The 18,282-nt window shown below is 45.7% G+C and overlaps 1 protein-coding gene across 3 annotated transcripts in view; it reads left to right on the forward strand.

The window, feature by feature from the left end:
* MTUS2 (microtubule associated scaffold protein 2) overlaps positions 1 to 18,282 on the forward strand; it is a 394,139-nt gene that overhangs the window by 322,866 nt on the left and 52,991 nt on the right. For 2 of the 3 annotated variants that reach the window (XM_045047752.1, XM_045047789.1), the window contains exon 8: positions 11,769 to 11,835. In XM_045047752.1, the coding sequence (XP_044903687.1) occupies positions 11,769 to 11,835 (67 nt within the window). Of the gene's footprint in view, positions 1 to 539; positions 877 to 11,768; positions 11,836 to 18,282 lie in introns of those variants that run through there. The other variant, XM_003980274.6, reaches the window with a different exon arrangement.

Raw genomic sequence — 18,282 nt, forward strand, 5'->3', positions numbered from 1 at the left:
AGAAAGACGTGCCCCAAACCCCGATTTTAATTACTTAAGCCACTCGCGTGGTTTGTGACTGTCGGCCTGGGCCAGCGACTTCACGAGTCTATCTCCGTTACAAAGATTGCATCGAATCGGGCAAATTTGTTCGTGGCCCACGAATCTGAAACTGAGCCATCGGGGGGGGGGGGGGGCTGGGGGGGGGGTGGTTCCTGGCGGCGACCGGTCCCGGAGACCAGGAGTCGCTGGAGGGAAGACCGCGCCCTGCACCCTGTAGATGTCTGTACTTGCCGGGAACGCAGAGAGCCGCTATTCGCGCGGAGCCAAGTCCCCCCGGGCCCCTGCCGTAGTGCTCAGCCCCGAGTACTCCTGGAAGACCGGGCTCTTCTTTTGTGTTGGCTGCGTCCTCTCCAGGCGTGTCTGCGGCGCGCAGAGGCGCGGCCGCGCCCGGGGCGGGTGGGAGCGGCGCGGCTCCCGGGAAGGGCGGGCTCGCCGGCCTCCGGGGGAGCTGGCCCCGGGAAATGCTCGATTGTTCTGCGACGACTGACTTGCCTCCATCGGAGGATTCCAGTGGCAAAGTGACCCTCCCTTCCCGGCTGCCGCCCTGCCCCTCCCCGCTGCGGGATCCTAACGCGGCCGCCGCGCCGCGCTCCTCCTCCCGTTCCCTCGGGCTGCGGCTTCCTGAAGTTATTAGGAGAAATAAGGTAGCCGAGGGGGCCACATGGAAGTTGTGACAGCTCCCGGCGGCGCACCCCTCTCGCCAGAGCCATCACCTCGCCTTAGGAGTCAGCCGCTGACACGCTGAATGAAGGAGGGCCCGTTGCCAGCCAGCCTGCCGGGATGGGCCACGGTTGCTGCAAGCCTTATAACTGCCTTCAGTGCCTGGACAAGACGGTACTTTGCCTTCCCTCTCCTCCTCCTCCCCCCTTCCTTTGCACGGGCAGAGAGGAAGCCTGAGCCGGCCGCCTCTGTCCCTCTTCCCTCGCGTGTGTGTGCGCTTTGTTGGTGAGCCCCAGGCTGCCCTTGCTGGTGCCCGTGTGCTGAGGTGTGAGTGCGGTCCGCAGACGCGGTCGGCCTCACCTACCCTGCAGTGCCTTACATAATCCCCTGTCCCTCCAGTCGCACAGGCAGCTAGCTGTTGCATATTCCCGAAACCCTAAGGCTCCGCGCAAACGTCTTGAAATCCGGAGCGCCGAGAAAGCCTTGGAATATTCTTAGTGCGTTTTAAGGTACCCGTGAAACCCCAGACGTTCCGGCGGGGAATTGAGCTTAGCTAGGCAGGCTTCTTCTGGCCAACCGCTAACTTCCAAAGTTTACCACTCGTTTCTACCAGCGGCATCCATCCTTGCCATTTACATTCTTAGGGTCAGAGAAGAAAGCACCGGTAGGCTTGTCTTCGCTGTGCTTCTTTGCGTGGCATAGGGGGGTGTCCCAGAGAGGTGAAACCTTAAGGAGCCGGAGAGGCCAAGGGTGTGTTCAAGTCTTCACTGGAAGGAAGAGTCACAGCCAGGGAACGGAGGCTAGAGCAGGAAGGAGCAAGCCAGAGCGGTGTGGCAGTTCCAACACAAAGCCTTTCTTTGCCTTTGACATTTGCCTGTGAGCTCACAGGGAGATGGGGGAATGATGTGTTGTTGTTGTTTTTTAACATTTGTTTATTATTGAGAGACAGACACTGAGCATGAGCAGGGAAGGGGCAGAGAGAGGGGAAGACACACAATCCGAAGCAGGCTCCAGGCTCCGAGCTGTCAGCACAAGAGCCCCAAGCGGGGCTCGAACTCACAAACTGTGAGATCATGACCTGGGCCGAAGCCGGGTGCTTAACCCACTGAGCCACCCAGGTGCCCCTGGGGGATGCTGTTAATTTCACTACTAGAAATATGTTGGCAGGAAATCTTGTCTCTGTGATTTTTTTTTTTTTCTCACACACATTTGGATTTTTCCAAGACGCATGAAATGGGATTTAATAAGGGGTTGAAATTGCCTCTTTTCTACCCACGTGGGCAGCAGCTACATAGATAGCCTGAGGTATCATATGTGACCAGGTGAAGGAAAATATATAGCTTAATACAAAGCACATTACAAGGAGGCCACTTGGGAACATCTTTCTTATCAGTTCTGTTTGTGAACTTTGACCTAGGAAAATTGCACTGATATTTGAAAAGTTACCCACCCAGTACTTTTGTTCCAATAAGAGTAACTATTTCAATGGGTTTGGCTTCGACTACCATGAGTGCGAACTAAAATATTTATATGTACATTTATGAGCTTTTACCAAATAGAAATAAAAAACATTTGCACTCAATTGTCTACAAATCCAATATTGAAGCCATGAAGCCTTCTTTCAAGAGAAGCGGTCACAAAAAGGTGTTGAAGGAAGCCTTGTAACCATAGTTATAATAAAAGGGAAGGGTTTGCTCCATGCACGACAATATTATAATGTTCCTCTTCCTGAGTCGTGGTACAGAAGTTTTAGAAATAGAAGCTGTAATCTGCAGACCTTTGAGAAAATATAGTTTAAAGTGAACTCCTCCTTTTTTGTTTCAAATCAATTTCGTGAAAGTAACTTTCTATTCCTGTGTCATGTTTGAATGTGGAAATGTTGGGAGACAACTAAGTAATACTTCATCTCTCCAGCCAGAGTGATGTTTAAGTAACTTTCAAATGTTTCAACTTTAAAACCCCAAACATAATAGAGACTCTTCTTTCCTGATGAAAACTTAGTGTACATATCAACTTTCTCATTATGTGTACCCCCACATTTCTTGACTTGTCTTTTGCCATAGTTCAGAGTCTATTCCCCTGGGAGGTTTTGAAACTGTAAATTCCCAGGTGCTCACGTGAGGAATTGAGGATTTCCTTTTTTAAGATTAAAAAAGTCATTATTTTATTTAGCCGTCTGCTTTTCAGGGTACCTTCACAGGCAGTATGCCAAAATCACTTGTTTATTCAGCGGTCACCTATTGGGCCAGGCGTGGGATGGGGAGAGCGTTATGGGATTCCGCTCCAGTCTCCAGCCCCTTTAAATCCCACGGTAAAATCCATCAGTCTGTTCACGAGCTCTAACAATCCCAACATCAACGTTGAAAGAGGCCTAATAAAATTGTTGATAAAGTTGTTTCTGCTTACTTCAGACCAGCCGCATAAACCTTAAAAGAAAAAGAAAAAAAAAAAAAAGAATTCCTTAGAAGTTTATATGGATACAGGATTTAAAAACTCAATTTTGAGACCCTAATTGTGACTGTTAAAACATTCTTAATTCTAGTGCAGCTAAAGATGTTCTGAAAAGAGTCAACGGACAATTAAAGATACTTTTAAGTAATAGTTTCAGAGATAGGGCTAAGAGATATAAACCTGAGATGCTTTCTTAGCATATTCATTCACTGGGAGAAACTACAGAATCTTGTCTAGGGTTATTCAACGAATGAAAATGTGTTAGGTGAATAAATGGTTTTTAAAAGCCGATTGTGCTGTATGTATTTTCACCTCTTCAAAAAACCTATTCATTGACAACTTTCTTGCCGACTCACAGTATTTATAATATCTATCGCCCAGTTATGATGGGGGCTATCAAAGAATTCTCCGAAGGGCACAACCTGACCTGTGGAGTTACCAGTTATTCCTTGGGTTGTACTTTCACCTTTTCCAGAGAAATTACAAACGGGGTAGGCAACAATAACACATGTAGAGCAATTAACACATTAGTGCAAGCCTGGAGTGTGAAAGTTATGTGGTACTGGCCGGACCTGTTTCTGGAATCTAGTGAAAGGAGAAATCCCTGCTGGAATCCTAGGCAAGGTTTCTTGGAAAAAATGGCACATGAACCGCACTTTGAGAAAGGGGGTGGAGTTTTAATGAACTGTGTGAGGAGCGGGAATGCAATTCTAAGCAGGGAGTGCATGAGGAAAGGTACTTTAGCCCAGTTTGATGAAAGATGAGCATAAACACAGTAGGAAATCCAAGCATAGAGGGAGTGTGGGGAAATATTTTCCAGGCTGAAAGCCAGACCCACGTTTTTTAACTTGAGTTGCAAGAAAGTAGAAATCCATCTTGGGATTTGAACAGAGAGGCGATCTGTGGAAAGACTCACTCTGTAGGTATTTTGGAAAGGAAAAGTGTGACCCAGAGAGGCCATTGGAACACCCCGATGGATTTCAGAGTCTGTTCACCTGTGGACTCGGCTGGTCCAGGATCAAGCCGGCCGCTCTGCACACACAGAAACTCCTTGCCCTTAACCTTCCAGAGCTAGTCATTCTTAGGAATGTTGAGTTATTGAGAGAAATCAATTAGATGTAAACTAGAACGCCAACTTGTTTTTTAACAGTGAGAAATGCAACTGACAAATGGTAACAAGGCTGATAAATACGTATCTCTTTTTAGATTCAAAAGTCTAGCTTCATAAGAGGCTTTGATAAGAATGGAATCTGAGCCAGCAAGTTATGGTCTTTAGGCATTCGGTGGCCTCAGAGCCTATATGTCCACGTCCCATCACCCCTCTAGCTAGAAATGCACTTGAGAAGGCCTGTATGATTGTCACTTGCCTTGGTGTCTTCTAAGACTCCTTTTTCTCCCTCTACTACAAGTCACTTAGTCTTGCTCGCCCCTTTAGGGGTTACTTAGCATATCTCCACCCTAACCTTACATGCATTGATGTTAATCTCGAAGGCTGGTTTTATTTACCTTTCCTCTAAATTCTTGGTGGGGGTGGCAGTTAGGAGAAGGCACCTCACTGTTCCTCCCAGGCATCTGGCATCTGACAGTAATAAATTTGGGAAGGTAATAAGAGAAAATCCGAGAAGGTCAAAGAACCTCTGAAGTGATAAATAAATGGATTGAAAATCATGGCACTGGCTAATCTTCCTTTGTTTTGCTTACTCTGGGATCCAGAATTTCCCAGCATTGCGTCTTTGGATTCACATTCCTTCACCTTGGGCCCCACAAGACCCTGTCCTTTCTAGTTGTCAGTTGATAATCCGGGTGGGTTATGGCATTGAGTTATTAAGTGCGGCTTCTTAGGCAGCTAGATGTTTTGCGATCACAAATGCACAGGAAAAAGGTCAGAATGATGCACTCTGAGTTTATTCCTTCTGATTTCTTTTAAAACAAGATGTGGTTCTGCTTATCTTTCATACAAGTAGACAATGACATGTATTTAAGAATATTAAATGTGAATGATACTTGCCTTGGCCAGTCTCTATTAAATTGTACTGCCGAGGAGAAAAGCTGGTAGAAAAATACAGTGGCCTGTGTTAATTATATGTGAAAGAAATAATACTTATCGAAGAAGTGGAAGCATGCCGTCGGCGCTGCCTTAAAGCCGTAATAACTGAAATGAAAAACAAAAGGTCAGTCCACCTCCCAAAGGAATTTTCCACGGAGCTATATTATGAATCTAGCCAAGCTTCACAGTATTGATACTGAAACTGAACGCAGCATTCACAAACGGTGGTCTGAAAACAACACAGAAGCCTTGGAGATGTCACCTTGTGGCTGGTTCATCTTGAAATACGAAAGAAAGTATTTCCGTATTAAAACAGGGTTCTGCCGCGTAGAATTAAGCCCTCACCTGAACTCACAGAGCCATGAGTGAAAAGCAATATTGTTTCCAGGAAGAATGAAACATTCCTTAACCCCTTTGTGATCTCATGTGCACGTATGTATCTCACTTTGAATTTCCACAAGTCACAATAAAAAGGATCTGGAAGTTTCTTCAAATAGCAGAATTCTGTAGGTTTCTTCTTTAATTCCCTGTATGGTTCTTTTGCTTAGCCTGTGAAAAGGTGGCCTAGCTTTGCACGGTTGAATTTTTTTTTTTTTTTATCTGCATTGACTCCAGGGCAGGCTAAAAAGATAGGAAAAATTAGAAATTTGTTGGGAGTCTGTGGACTTACATGTATGTATTTTTTAATGTGTGTGTGTGTGTGTGTGTGTGTGTGTGTTTATTTATTTATTTATTTATTTATTTATTTATTTATTTATTTATTACAATTAATTTATTGCCAAATTACTATTTTGACGGTAGAGTACTGTTCCATTTATCAATTCATTTCTTTTCAACAGATATTTGAGGGCCCAGTACAAACACTCTTTCTTCTGACTCATCATATCAAAGTCACATCATCTTGGGCACGTGTGTGTCTTTTTAAAGAAAAATGTGGTGGGGGGAAGCAGGAGCTGATCAAAACACTTAGAAACTGCAGTGAAGTTTACAAAATTGTCATCAGTCCCCCTTGTAGCTGATCAAGTGCCCCTTCAGGGTGAATCACAGACCAGAGGCAGGAGCCTGGCAAGGAAAAGAGAAGGGCCCATATGATGGGGGTGACACAGGCTCCCGGAAATAGCCTCAGGTGCTGTTTAGGGTCACAGTTCTCTTGGCTCTTACCTTGGGTGCTCCCACATTCCTCCTGCTCCTTCTTCCTCTGGTCTCATAGTGACTAGTCTGTTCCTTTGGTTTCCGATTTGAGGAGGAGCTTAGGGAGCTTAGTGTAGAATCACGTGGGTGACGCTAACAAAGAGTGGCATTTTCACTCCCTGTTACCACCAAGTTCTCATGGGTGCCATCAACCAGCCGAACAGGTAACTCCCGTTGACGAAGCATGTTAAAATGACAAGAGTGTGGCAGGCCGGCTTCGGGCTTGGCCACACATCCAGTTACTTGAAGTCAGTGGCACGATTAGCGGTTTGTAGGCTTTGCCAGGTTTGTGTAGCTAGGAGAGATTCATGGTGGCATTCGGCAAGAGTCGCTGAGCACCTTAGCGTGGAGAGCCATATGTGAGAAGTACAGGCTTCACTGTGCCAGGCTTGCAGCGGTGTGTTTAGGGCTAGAGGTAGAGGGGGAGAGTTGGACGTTTCATGGGGATAGCTCATCTCGGATTCCATCTGTGAATACAGCGTATCACGCTAAAAAGAGTAGAGAACTCAGTGTGCAAAAGAGAGGTACGTGACCAAATAAAAGAGGTGCGTAAGAAGACACAGCTGTTGGTATGGGGCTTGGATGAATGTTCTCCAAGGGTCCATTTCCAGTTAAGCCTGTCCTAGAGTAAACAGTAATTTTAGAGGAATGGCCTTTTAGACTTTGCGATTTCTGGACTGTATCACCGGGATCGTTTGGATGGTTAATACTGAGTTCTATTTTTAGACCTTTAGAGTGAAAGCAGGAGCTCGTGCTTGGCACCAGTTAGGAATTTTCCACTCATTCCCCATGTAGGGAAGCACTGATCTCACACTGGGCCGTCAGAGGGGGCCGTGCTCATATTTCAGTCATCCCAACACGTCATCGCGCCGGACCGGCTTAGGTTGGGGAGCGAAGGGGAATCGTGGCATGAGACCCTTTCAGAGGGAGTCCTTGGGGCCGCCTTCCTCCTGTGTGTTCAACAGAACCTAACGGCCTTGCGAGATCACCTTTGGAATCTGTTGAGCCATGATGGATGGCAGAGTAACTTGAGGCAGGAGGAGAGAATGGAAGGTTCCTTGAAGTTCACTTCTTGCGTTAAGGAAGAGAGTTCCTGCAGTCCTCGTTGTTGTTGACTCACTCCACTGCAGGGCAGCACTAGTCATTCTGGTTTAGCTTTCAGGAAACAAAGAGTAACTTAATTGATGCAGAAAATTCATAAATCAGAAGGGTTGGTATCATTTCAAAAAGAAGCACTTAAGAAGAAAGGACTGTCGCCAACCCACACAGGCTGGCCTTAGCGAGCAGAGCTGGGCTGAGTCAGCATCTTCGGGAGGAACGGATTCACAGGGGTTAGGGATAGCTGCTGGGGAAAGCTGAACAGCTACCCTCTCAGAAGTTACAGCCTCAGGCAGGCCATGCTGGAAATGTACTGGCGAGCGGCCAACAAATCCATACCATGGGCGAAGGCAGGTAGTTCCAACGGTGGGATGGGGTGTGAATGCAGCCAGGGAATTTTTTTTACTGAAAAAGTGGTGAGGAGCTGACACTGACCACCGATAAGTGCTCCTCTCCAGTCTGAGAACTGGTGCAGTTTGGATCCTGAGGCTGTGTCTGTAATAGACTCTGGCTTCACCGCTTCCCAGCCAGTCGTGCGCGGGCGGCTTGCTTAGCCTGGAGCTTCAGTTTCATCCTCCACGCAGGGAAATAGAACCCAGCACCCACCTGACAGCCTCACCTGGAGGACTAAGTGACGGAAAGGGCCTACCCAGCGCTGTGCCTCACGTTCGCGAAGTGTTTGGAAATGTTCACACTAATATTAATGCTGTCATTAGCTAGACCTTACCAGAGTTTAGTTGTTTACCTTGACATTTAAGCCTTCAGGTTTGTTGCTAATGTTTAACAGCCAGTCTTTCCTCGGTAAGCCATTTGATGACTGTAGTTTGAAACTGCAGTTGGCTCTATAGGCTATGCTTGCAAAAGGTTGAGGTCGAGTTGGGTTGTCTTCCTTCACTCTTTCCGCATCACTGTCTCCCCAGATGGAGAGGGTGCAGGGTCTATGGTCTCACCTGTCCCCTTCCTGTGGAGAGGGTGCAGGGTCTATGGTCTCACCCGTCCCCTTCCTGTCTCCCCTTCCATCTCTCTTCTCTTCCCATCTGCTCCCTTTCTTTTCTTGGTCCTTTTCTTTTATTCTCTCACTTGTGTCTCCCCTAAAGCGAAGATGGGTGGGTCCAGCCTGGCTGTCAGTATTAGCGGTAGCTTTTCACAACAGTGATTCAGGTCTGAAGGTTGCCCATAATCTTTACCAGAATCAGCACGGTCTCCTCACTGGGCCTCCAAGCCACTCCTTCCCCAAATGTCTCATTCTCCTGTGGCCGGAAAGTGTAGCGTGATTTCCTGTGATCTGGGAGATCCCTGGGCAGGACACTGTTCACATCTGCCCAGGGCTTCTTTCCGGGGTGGGGGTGGTGGGTGTTGGGAGCTGGGGGAAGCGTTGGCTCATGTTAGAAATCAGAGTTGGTTTGTGGGGTTTTGTTAAGTTCTGGTCGTTCACTGCCTAACCTCATCTGAGTCTTTGCATCTGTCAGCACTCTGACTGTGAATACTTTAATAATGCTATTTTGAGACTGATAAGTACAGTAGAGTTAACCCTTGAAGAACCAGAGATTGGGGTGCTCAACTCCTGCACAGTAGAAAATCTGTGAATAACTTGTGACTCCCCCAAAAACTTCACCGCGAATAACCCACTGTGGACCAGAAGCCTTACTAAGAACAGTTGATTAACACATTTTGTATATTGTATTATATGCTATGTTCTTATAATAAACTAGGGAAAAGAAATTATTATTTAAAAAATCACAAGGAAGAGAAGATACATTTACAGTACTATACTGTATTTATTGAAAACAATTCGAGGGGCGCCTGGGTGGCTCAGTCGGTTGAGCGTCCGACTCTTGATTTCAGCTCAGGTCATGATCCCAGGGTTATGGGAGGATGAAGCCTTACATCGGGCTCTGTGCCGGGCATGGAACCTGCTTGAGGCTCGCTCGCTCTCTCTCTCTCTCTCTCTCTCTCTCCCCCACTCTTGCTCTCTGTCTCTCTCTCTCTAAAATAAATAAAATTTAAAACAATTTTGAAAAAAGAAAAAAAATTGGAGTGGGAGTGGACACACCCAGTTCAAACCAATGTTGGTCAAGGGTCAGCTTTACTTCACTTCTCTGGCTGTGCTTAGGAACTGAGGATTAAAAATTATTATTCATATATATATATATGTATATATATATATATATACATATATATATATATATATATATTTTTTTTAAGTAATCTCTACACCCAACGTGGGGCTTGAACTTAACAACCTCGAGATCAAGAGTTTCATGCTCTACCAACTGAGCCAGCCAGGTGTTTCTTGATAGGAGAAACAAGTTAATTTTTTCACTAGTTTAAGATCCTTTCAGGGTGAATACAGAAAGCGAGCCACTCTGGAATTCCAGGTTTTCTTAATTTGTAGTAACACGTTGAAAGTCAGCCGGCCACATTATGCTGTGTTGGAGCAAGCAGGGAATCCCTGTGGTCTACCTGATTAGAACGCTTCCCCAGGTATCTAGACTTCGAACTGAGAACAGAATCAGGGCAGAGCCAGGAAGGCATTTTCAAAAAGCAAAACAAAGCAAAGAATAGAGCATAAGAATATGCCATATTCCTAAACACATTTAGATCGTTAATGTGGATAAGACCCTAGTATCTATAGGATATTAGTCAGTTGCAAATAAAATGAAAGAAAAGACTTCTAAGAACGACTAACACTTATAAAGAGCTTGCCACGTGCCAGGTTGCATATATTACTTCTAATTACTAATTACTTTGCATATATTAATTTCTTCAACCCTCTTTATAACCCTGTGCAGCGGGCTTGGCATAGAGGCAGCATCCCTTAGTGATTAGGAAACTATCTATTCTCGGGTGTGATTGCTAGACTTCAGATTTAGGGAAGGCAAGGATGCTGAGGGCTGGGATGGAAGGAGAGAGCTTTATGAATAAAATGGGGGCCCACCGTCCCTCAAAGGATGCGTTATTGCTACATTATTCTTAAAAGAACCATGAGCTAATCCTTGTTGATGCCCGTGACTAAAATAGCTGTCAGTTTATCACACAAATCGAGTTTTATTTGGGTACTATGAAATTATGACATTGTGTAGCAAATGCCCTTTGGATGACCTGAGACCGTCCGTCCCATCAACCCAAAGTAGCACACGTGTTACCTAGATCTGCGTGTTACCACCACCCCGCCCCCATTTTTTCCTTTTTTTTGAGTTTTTTTTCTTCACGGCGAGTTTCATGACTTCTTTCATCCTTGAGGTAGGTTAACAGGTTCTTTGGAGGTGCTGTAATCAAAGTCAAAGGAGGTTAATCAGGAAAGAACATTCACAAGACCCTGATGATATTCATGCTAGAGATCTGGTACAATTTTTAGCTTCAAGTCCCTTTTTGGAAATGTTTGCTTTGGGAGCACATTCTAACCGAATGAAGAGACTTTCTCTGAAGGCCTACATTTTTGGTATCTCTAACGCGAAGAGAATTGATATAGCACACCTTTTCTAGTTATTATTAGTAACAATAAAATCATAACAAATGTAGCTATTTCTGGTGACTCAACCCAGATTAGAAAGTCAGCATATATTCAGGTACCTCTCTGTTTCATGTCATAGAATATATATGATCTGAAAACAACTCAGGGGCCGTGTGGTTACAAATGGTGTCCTTTGCCCTTAATAGTACCTCACGTGGGACTTTTCGTCTTGTTCCTTCTAGTGATGCACACAGTGGAACAAAAAAACTTGGAAACCTTAAGTTTTGGTGTTGATCTCGTTACAAAAAAAAAAAATGTTTCACGTTAAGCTTTCTGCTCATTACTTATTTGGTAGCCGACCACGTACATACGGACAGAAGGGTACGTGTAAGGAGACAGTTGGTAAAATTAGCATTCGCCCGCCAGAAGAAGGTTGTGTGGATGTTTCCATGCTCAAAAATCTCATACTAGTGATAATAATTAACGGTGTGTAATAATACATAACAGCTGATTACCATGCAGGGCATAGACGAGCAAAGAAGGGATTGTAGGTTGATGTATAAACGGTGCAGTAGAGTGAAAAGCGCGAGCAGGGTTATTATTATTATTAGATTGCGAGCTTTGTGAGTTGAATGTGATACAAATGAATGAGTCGGACTTGGCTTTGTAATTTTTTTTTCTATGCTTATATAATGAGAAAATTATCTCCTTAAGGGCTAGACTCATAAATATTTGCTTAATATGATTCACTAATTAAACATGTCACAGGGGCTTATCTGGCGTAAAACTAGGGGACTCTCGGTATCCGTTTTGTTTTTTTTTCAGAATGAAAGTGCCCTTGTGAAAGAAAAAGAGCTGTCAATCGAACTTGCAAACGTCAGGGATGAAGTTGGTAAGTAGGGCATGGAAAACGAGGAACGCCAAGAATGTCTTTTCCTGATACCTGTGAATGTGCAACAAAAGCAGTTATGTCTCACGTAATCAGCCAGGGCAGAGCTGCCTGGAAAAATGAAGCATCTCACCCAGCACAGTGGTGCGTTGGTGTGGCCTTGCAGGGCGCCATAATTTTTACAGCTCTGTTGTTACAAAGACAGCTTCATAACAGTTCACTAATCTGGCCTCGACTCCACTCTTCGCAGATGGCGGCACACACATCCGTCTGCGTTGTGAGCTGTGACCACAGCCCCTCCGTCTCGGTACCCCCGGGCAGGCAGAGCTCCCAGGGAAGCAGCACAGCTTTGCTGGGTAGCACGAGGCGCTCTCTGCACTAGATCTCTGCAGACATTCCAAGGCTTCCTGCCACCATAGGCCTCGCCATGAAACACTGTGATATAGAACAAGACCAGAAACACAAGCCTGGGTGGATTAAATATGCTGGGGTCTGTGTTGAAATTCCCACTCACCTTTGGCCGATAAAATGGCAGAGCTCAGTCTGAACATGGAGACCTGGCAAGTGATGGGATGATCCCCAGACCGGGGGGGTGTCATGGAGACGGATGGGCTTCCACACTCTAGGCCAAAGATCAGAGCACGTATTCTCCACGTTCCAATTTCTCGATCTCAGTTCTCTCTTGAGGTTCCGTTACCGTGTTTCCTCAGGAATCGGTCAGCAAAGGGAACGTCAGCCTGGCCTATTCCCCTCGGCCTGCTGTCTTCTCTTTACAATGAGTGTATCTCCTCCATCCATTGTGGTCCTGGGGGCAGCCTGCCAAGTGCCAGTGGGGCTCCCTCCATGAGTGAGGGGACTTGGACGGTCCCAGCCGTCCTTGGCAGGTGGCACAACTCCTTTCCTTCCTGCCAGCCACGCAGAGAGGCTGTGGCTGGTCCTTCCGGCAAATAGCCGTGCAAATAGGCTTGGAAGCTGAAGACCAGACTTCCCTGGGGAACATGGGTGCCGAGGATGTGCAGTGAACTGTGGAGTGATTTCCAGACACGGTACCCCCATCGCCCCTCTCTGTTTTTTCCTTTTTGTTTAACTGAGTTGTTGGGTTTTTTTTTCCTTCCCTGCGAGTTTTGTGACTTCTTTCGTCACTGAGGTAGGTCAACAGTGGGCTTTTCTCCCCTCTAAGGCCCCTGGGGGAAAGCAGTAAATAACGGTCCCTCCTTCCCAGCCTCACCTGTGAGTGGTCCGGAGCAGCAAGGTGGCCCCGTGCCCCTGGCCATCCCTGGATGAGGAACCCAGTGCATGAACCCAGGTGTAGGTTTCCTGAGAGAGGTCTGCCAAGAGCAGCAATGGCAGAACTTATAGAGGAGGTCTTGGGAAGCCGAGGGCCACGAGTGTGCATGAAATGGATGGGTTTTTAAGCTGTTTTGTTGTTTGTTTGTTTGTTTTTTTGAGAGAGAGAGCACAAACAGGCATGCAGGCAGAGGGAGAGGGAGACAGAATCCTAAGCAGGTTCCATGCTCAGTGCAGAGCCCGATGTGGGGCTTGATCTCATGTCCATGAGATCATGACCTGACCTGAAATCAAGCGTCAGATGCTTAACCGACTGAGCCACCCAGGCATCCCAAATGGATGAGTTTTTAGATTGTTCTGAGAGTGAATGGTTCTGAGCATGGACTTTACAGGCCAATGACACGGGTTCAGGTAGGGCCAGTTGGCTAACCTCTCTGTCCCTCAGGTGTCCTTTCATAAAAAGGAAAGTCGGTTAAAGAAGATAATGCTGATAACGCAGCCCGCGGAGGAGACTCTCCTAGTAAGGTGTATAGCACCTTGAATCAGAAAATAGAGGACAGAATCTTCCATTGTAGCCTGAATTCCTCCCCGGAGGGATGTCTGCACCCCCGCGGGCAAGCTTTGGATCTGGGGTGTGCACCCTGACCCAACTAGATAGGGCATGCCGAATCCAACCCCGCTTCCCTCGGCCCTTTCCTGAAGCTTCTGAACGCAGCAGGAACCACGCAAGGATTGCGCTGAGTTTTTGTGTTTCGGTGTTATTTGAGGTCTGCATTAGTGCTAAGAATAGAACCAGAAGTCATCTGCCAAATGAATAAACCGCGGGGTGAGGGGAGAGGGCGGAAGGCCTTGGTAGCCCCAGGGCCGGGGCCATGACACCCAGCACTGAGCCCAGCGGATGTTTTAGCAGCCAGCACCTGAGCCACTGCAGAGCCTGCGTTTGTGAGAAGGCGGACACTACACTGTGGGGATCTACTATTAACTGTAAAGGCCACAAGTTCTGCCCGGCTTAGCGTGGCCGGCAAGGAACACCCTTAAAGGGAAAAGAGAATTAAGCTTATAAAGCTGACTTTTGAGTGATCGTCTAGAAAGAGAGATGGGCGAGAGATGGGCGATCCTATCTCCTTCCCAGCATCCCTACCCTCATTTAGACCCCTGTCAGCGGAGTCAGATGAGGGCTTCCGGAGCTGGGAGCTATGAGGGGCTGTGAGGGGCGTGGTGGGGGTGGGGGGAGCTAGAATTTCCACATGTGAACTCAGACATGGAAGAGGAAGACACTGCAAAAATCAAAAGAGTTTAGCAGCATTTACCGTATATCCCCAGAACAGGGCTGGCCTGTTCCCCAAATCTAAAACCTACTCTTCAAACTTTTCATATGTGTTAAAATGCTGCCCTGGAATCTACCCGTATCTGCTGGTAGGCAGCCGTCTGTTGTTTACATCCTTGCTGTGAAGAAATGCAATCAAAGGCTTCTAGCATCTAGCCAGAATCACCTTGACCGCGGGTTCTCAGCCCTGGTGCATATTAGAATCACCTGCAGTGCTTTTTAAACTAACGGTTCCCAGGACCTCTAAGGCAACAGAATCAAAATATTTGAGGTTGGGGCCTAGGCTTTTCTTCTTATTATTATAAGTGTTTGTTCATTTTTGAGAGAAGAGAGCATGAGCGAGGGAGGGGCAGAGAGAGGGGGACAGAGGATCTGAAGCAGGCTCTGTGCTGACAACAGCCAGCCCGATGCGGGGCTTGAACTCACGAACCATGAGATCATGACCTGAGCTGAAGTCGGACACTCAACAGACTGGAGCCACTAGGCCTTTTTTTAATTTAATTCCCAGATGTTCATGAAGTACAGTGAAATTTGAGAACCAATGAACTACATTGAAGGAGTGAGGATTTCGATTTGGGTCAAGGACAGGGAAGGGGCGGTAGGGAATTTGGGGTGGGTCTGGGAGGATGGAGTCCCCTAGTCGAGCGCTGTGGGCAGCCTGAGGGCCTCGGGAGAGAAGCCCAGGAGGGACGGGAAAGGGTGCAGAAAGGAAAGATGCAGAGGACATATCCCACCTGCTCTGACATTCCCCATGGAGTTGGCCTGGCTCCCAGAAGAAGGGAAGGAATATCATCTTCCTTCCCTCACCTCGGCCTGTCAGGCTGTAGGGCTGTCAGTCTCTGAGTCCGCTCCCAGCTGGGTTAGACGGGCTTTCGGGAACCGATCACAGAAACTAATCCCCTGGTGTATTTGCTGACACACTTCATATTTACAGTACGTTCCCAACTGGGACATGTCTGGTGAAGGAGCTACAGCAGAATCCTGTAGAAGGTGTATTACCCCAGTCAGAGATTTTGATGTGTGTTACCCACACCGACGGAGGATTCTGATTATAATCATTTTTAAGTAGAACTTGCTGGCAGTTGATTTCAAGGTAAACTCTGAGACCATCTCCTACCGAGCACCTACTGATGCCTGTTGGCCCACCGTGCGTGCACTGGGCCAACAGATGCCGTGACCGTTTTCCGGCATTAACCATTCTGCACATCTGTGGAAGGAACACTATTTTTTTCCCCTCTCCACGTATCAAAAAAACAATTCACAATGGTCATTTAATAGTGATAAAACATTTAACCATGGCGGCACACTAGAATAAGCCACTCCTCTCCTTTGAGCACTTAGATTTGCCCCAGTTTTTTGCTATTATTTGCAGGATTATGCAAATTACTTTTTTCCTCTTGTGTCATTTTCTTGGAAATCTAGTCTCAGAGTGTGGACAGATTTTGGATAGAAATTCACATTTGTTCTAAATTCATCTGTGTGTGAAAGATCCTTGATTTTTACTCTATAAATCAAGATACAAGATGATGGTGGATTTAATCTCAGTGTAGATAAAGGAGAAATTCCATCACTACTCCTCTCTCCCCTCCTCCCTTCCCATCCCTTTCTCCCTCCCTCTCTCTCTCTCTCTCTCACACACACACACACACACACGCACGCACCTGAGAAGAGACACGTAATACCCAATTATGTACCAGGGTGCAGTTTGAGATAGAGCATTTTGTGGTCCAGGAGTCGAGTCCTTGGGGAGTGGCTAAAATTGCCATCAACTGTGTTACACCATATGTGGATGTGGAGACAGGGATCTCTGGTCATCCTCTTGAAAGCTTCTCATGCTTGAGTCACCCTTCAGGGAGGATGACTCTTCCCTCGTGTTTGGAGTTGGCCTTAATTGGGTCTGTCCTTGGAAAAGCCAAGCTACAATGATTGTGGGATGAAGGGCATTTTAGATCCCCAGGGGACCAGAAACCACCACATCCACGGGGAGGAGGAGTCAAGATGCTAGAAATAGATATAATATTGGATTTTTTAATCACATTTTTAAAAAATGTCCAGAAAATGTAGTTCTTAAAATATGAGCCTCAACTTTTGGATAGAGTGGCATTCTCCAAATTTGGAAGTCAGGTATTGAATTATTGAAGGGTCCTGCTTATATTTGTAAATGCTGAAATGGGTTTATACACCGTTCCTCCTCCTAGACACAGGTTATTTTCTTTCGAGACCTTAGGCTTCGAGTTGTTGACGACCATCAGGTGGATGTTTATGGTTCTCTGTCCAGCAAAGCTGCCTTATTAGGAACACTGAGCCTTAAAAATGTATGAATTTTAAAAATAATTCATAATTCATAAATAATAATGTATGAATTTAAATCTGAATTAGATGAGCTCCACCAGAGAAAAAAAACATATGCAGTGCATAGCTGTATCTAAATGGAGCCTTCTGGTTCACACGCCCAGGTGCACTGATGCTCTCCCAGCCAGACCCGTCCCAAGCCAGACACACGCATTTTATCTTTCTGCAAGCCTCAGACTTGCGATGGGCTTTGCTTTTCTCTCTCTCTCGAACTCTTTTTTTTTTTAATTTTTTTTTTCAACGTTTATTTATTTTTGGGACAGAGAGAGACAGAGCATGAACGGGGAAGGGGCAGAGAGAGAGAGAGACACACACAGAATCGGAAACAGGCTCCAGGCTCCGAGCCATCAGCCCAGAGCCCGACGCGGGGCTCGAACTCACGGACCGCGAGATCGTGACCTGGCTGAAGTCGGACGCTTAACCGACTGCGCCACCCAGGCGCCCCTCTCTCGAACTCTTTAAAAAATACTTAACATGAAATAAAGTTTTAAGACAGCGAGCGGCGTTTAACAAGGCAATCATTCTGGCAGAGTTTCTCAGGTATTATACAGAAAGCTAAATTATTAAATCCACATTTTGAGTATTGAAATCAAATATTGTTGAAATCAAATCACATTCAGCTTATTGAAACAAAGCAGAGAAAACCCCCAAAACCTGGATATTTTCTATAATATCCAAAAAGAGATACTAAAGAATTCTGAGAACTTAGATATATATATATATATATATATATATATATATATATATATATGTTTGTGACAGTAAGCACAATAAATTGTTATTTATTATGCTCTTAAGTTCCTCACTAGAATAAAATGTTCAGTTTCATCTCATTTATAACTAGCAACACACACATACATATACACACCAGTGGAAGGGTATTTGTGAGATGATTTTACCTTTCAAGGCTATATATAAAATGGCTTCGAGTTTTATGACCATAAGACCTTATGTTTATATAGTGCTTGTACTTACCAAGCTCTGTTATATGATATGTCTTATTTATTTATTCAGATGACTGAATGAAGTAGGTGTTGGTATCTTTATTTTATAGGAAATTGGGGTTCTGAAGGATTAAGGGACTCCCCTAAGTGCATACAGCTGGTTTGGGCGGAGTCAGGTCTTAGGCCCAAACCTGGAATTCTACATTCAGGGTGTAAGTTTACCATGGCTTCCCCACCCCCACCACCATTTCTTTTTTTTTTTTTTTTTTTTTTGGTAATTTCTAATTTGAAAAATCAGGTAAAGTAGCTGCTTCTCCCAATTCCGTACTTTCCCACAAAACCATGATAGACGTTAGGATGAATCTGTCTAAACGTGGATGACAGTGTAATTAATTACATAACACAGTGTGATGGTAATTGGCCCTAGGCTATATCCGTTAGGATTGAGTTCGGGACAAATAACAGATTCCGCCCCCGCCCCCCAAATTATAACTTAATCAAAGCAGAGTTTTATTTCTCTCATGTAAAAGTCAGGAGGTG

The sequence above is a fragment of the Felis catus genome, chromosome A1 (assembly GCF_018350175.1).
Source record: "Felis catus isolate Fca126 chromosome A1, F.catus_Fca126_mat1.0, whole genome shotgun sequence".
In the NCBI taxonomy this organism is placed as follows: Eukaryota; Metazoa; Chordata; class Mammalia; order Carnivora; family Felidae; genus Felis; species Felis catus.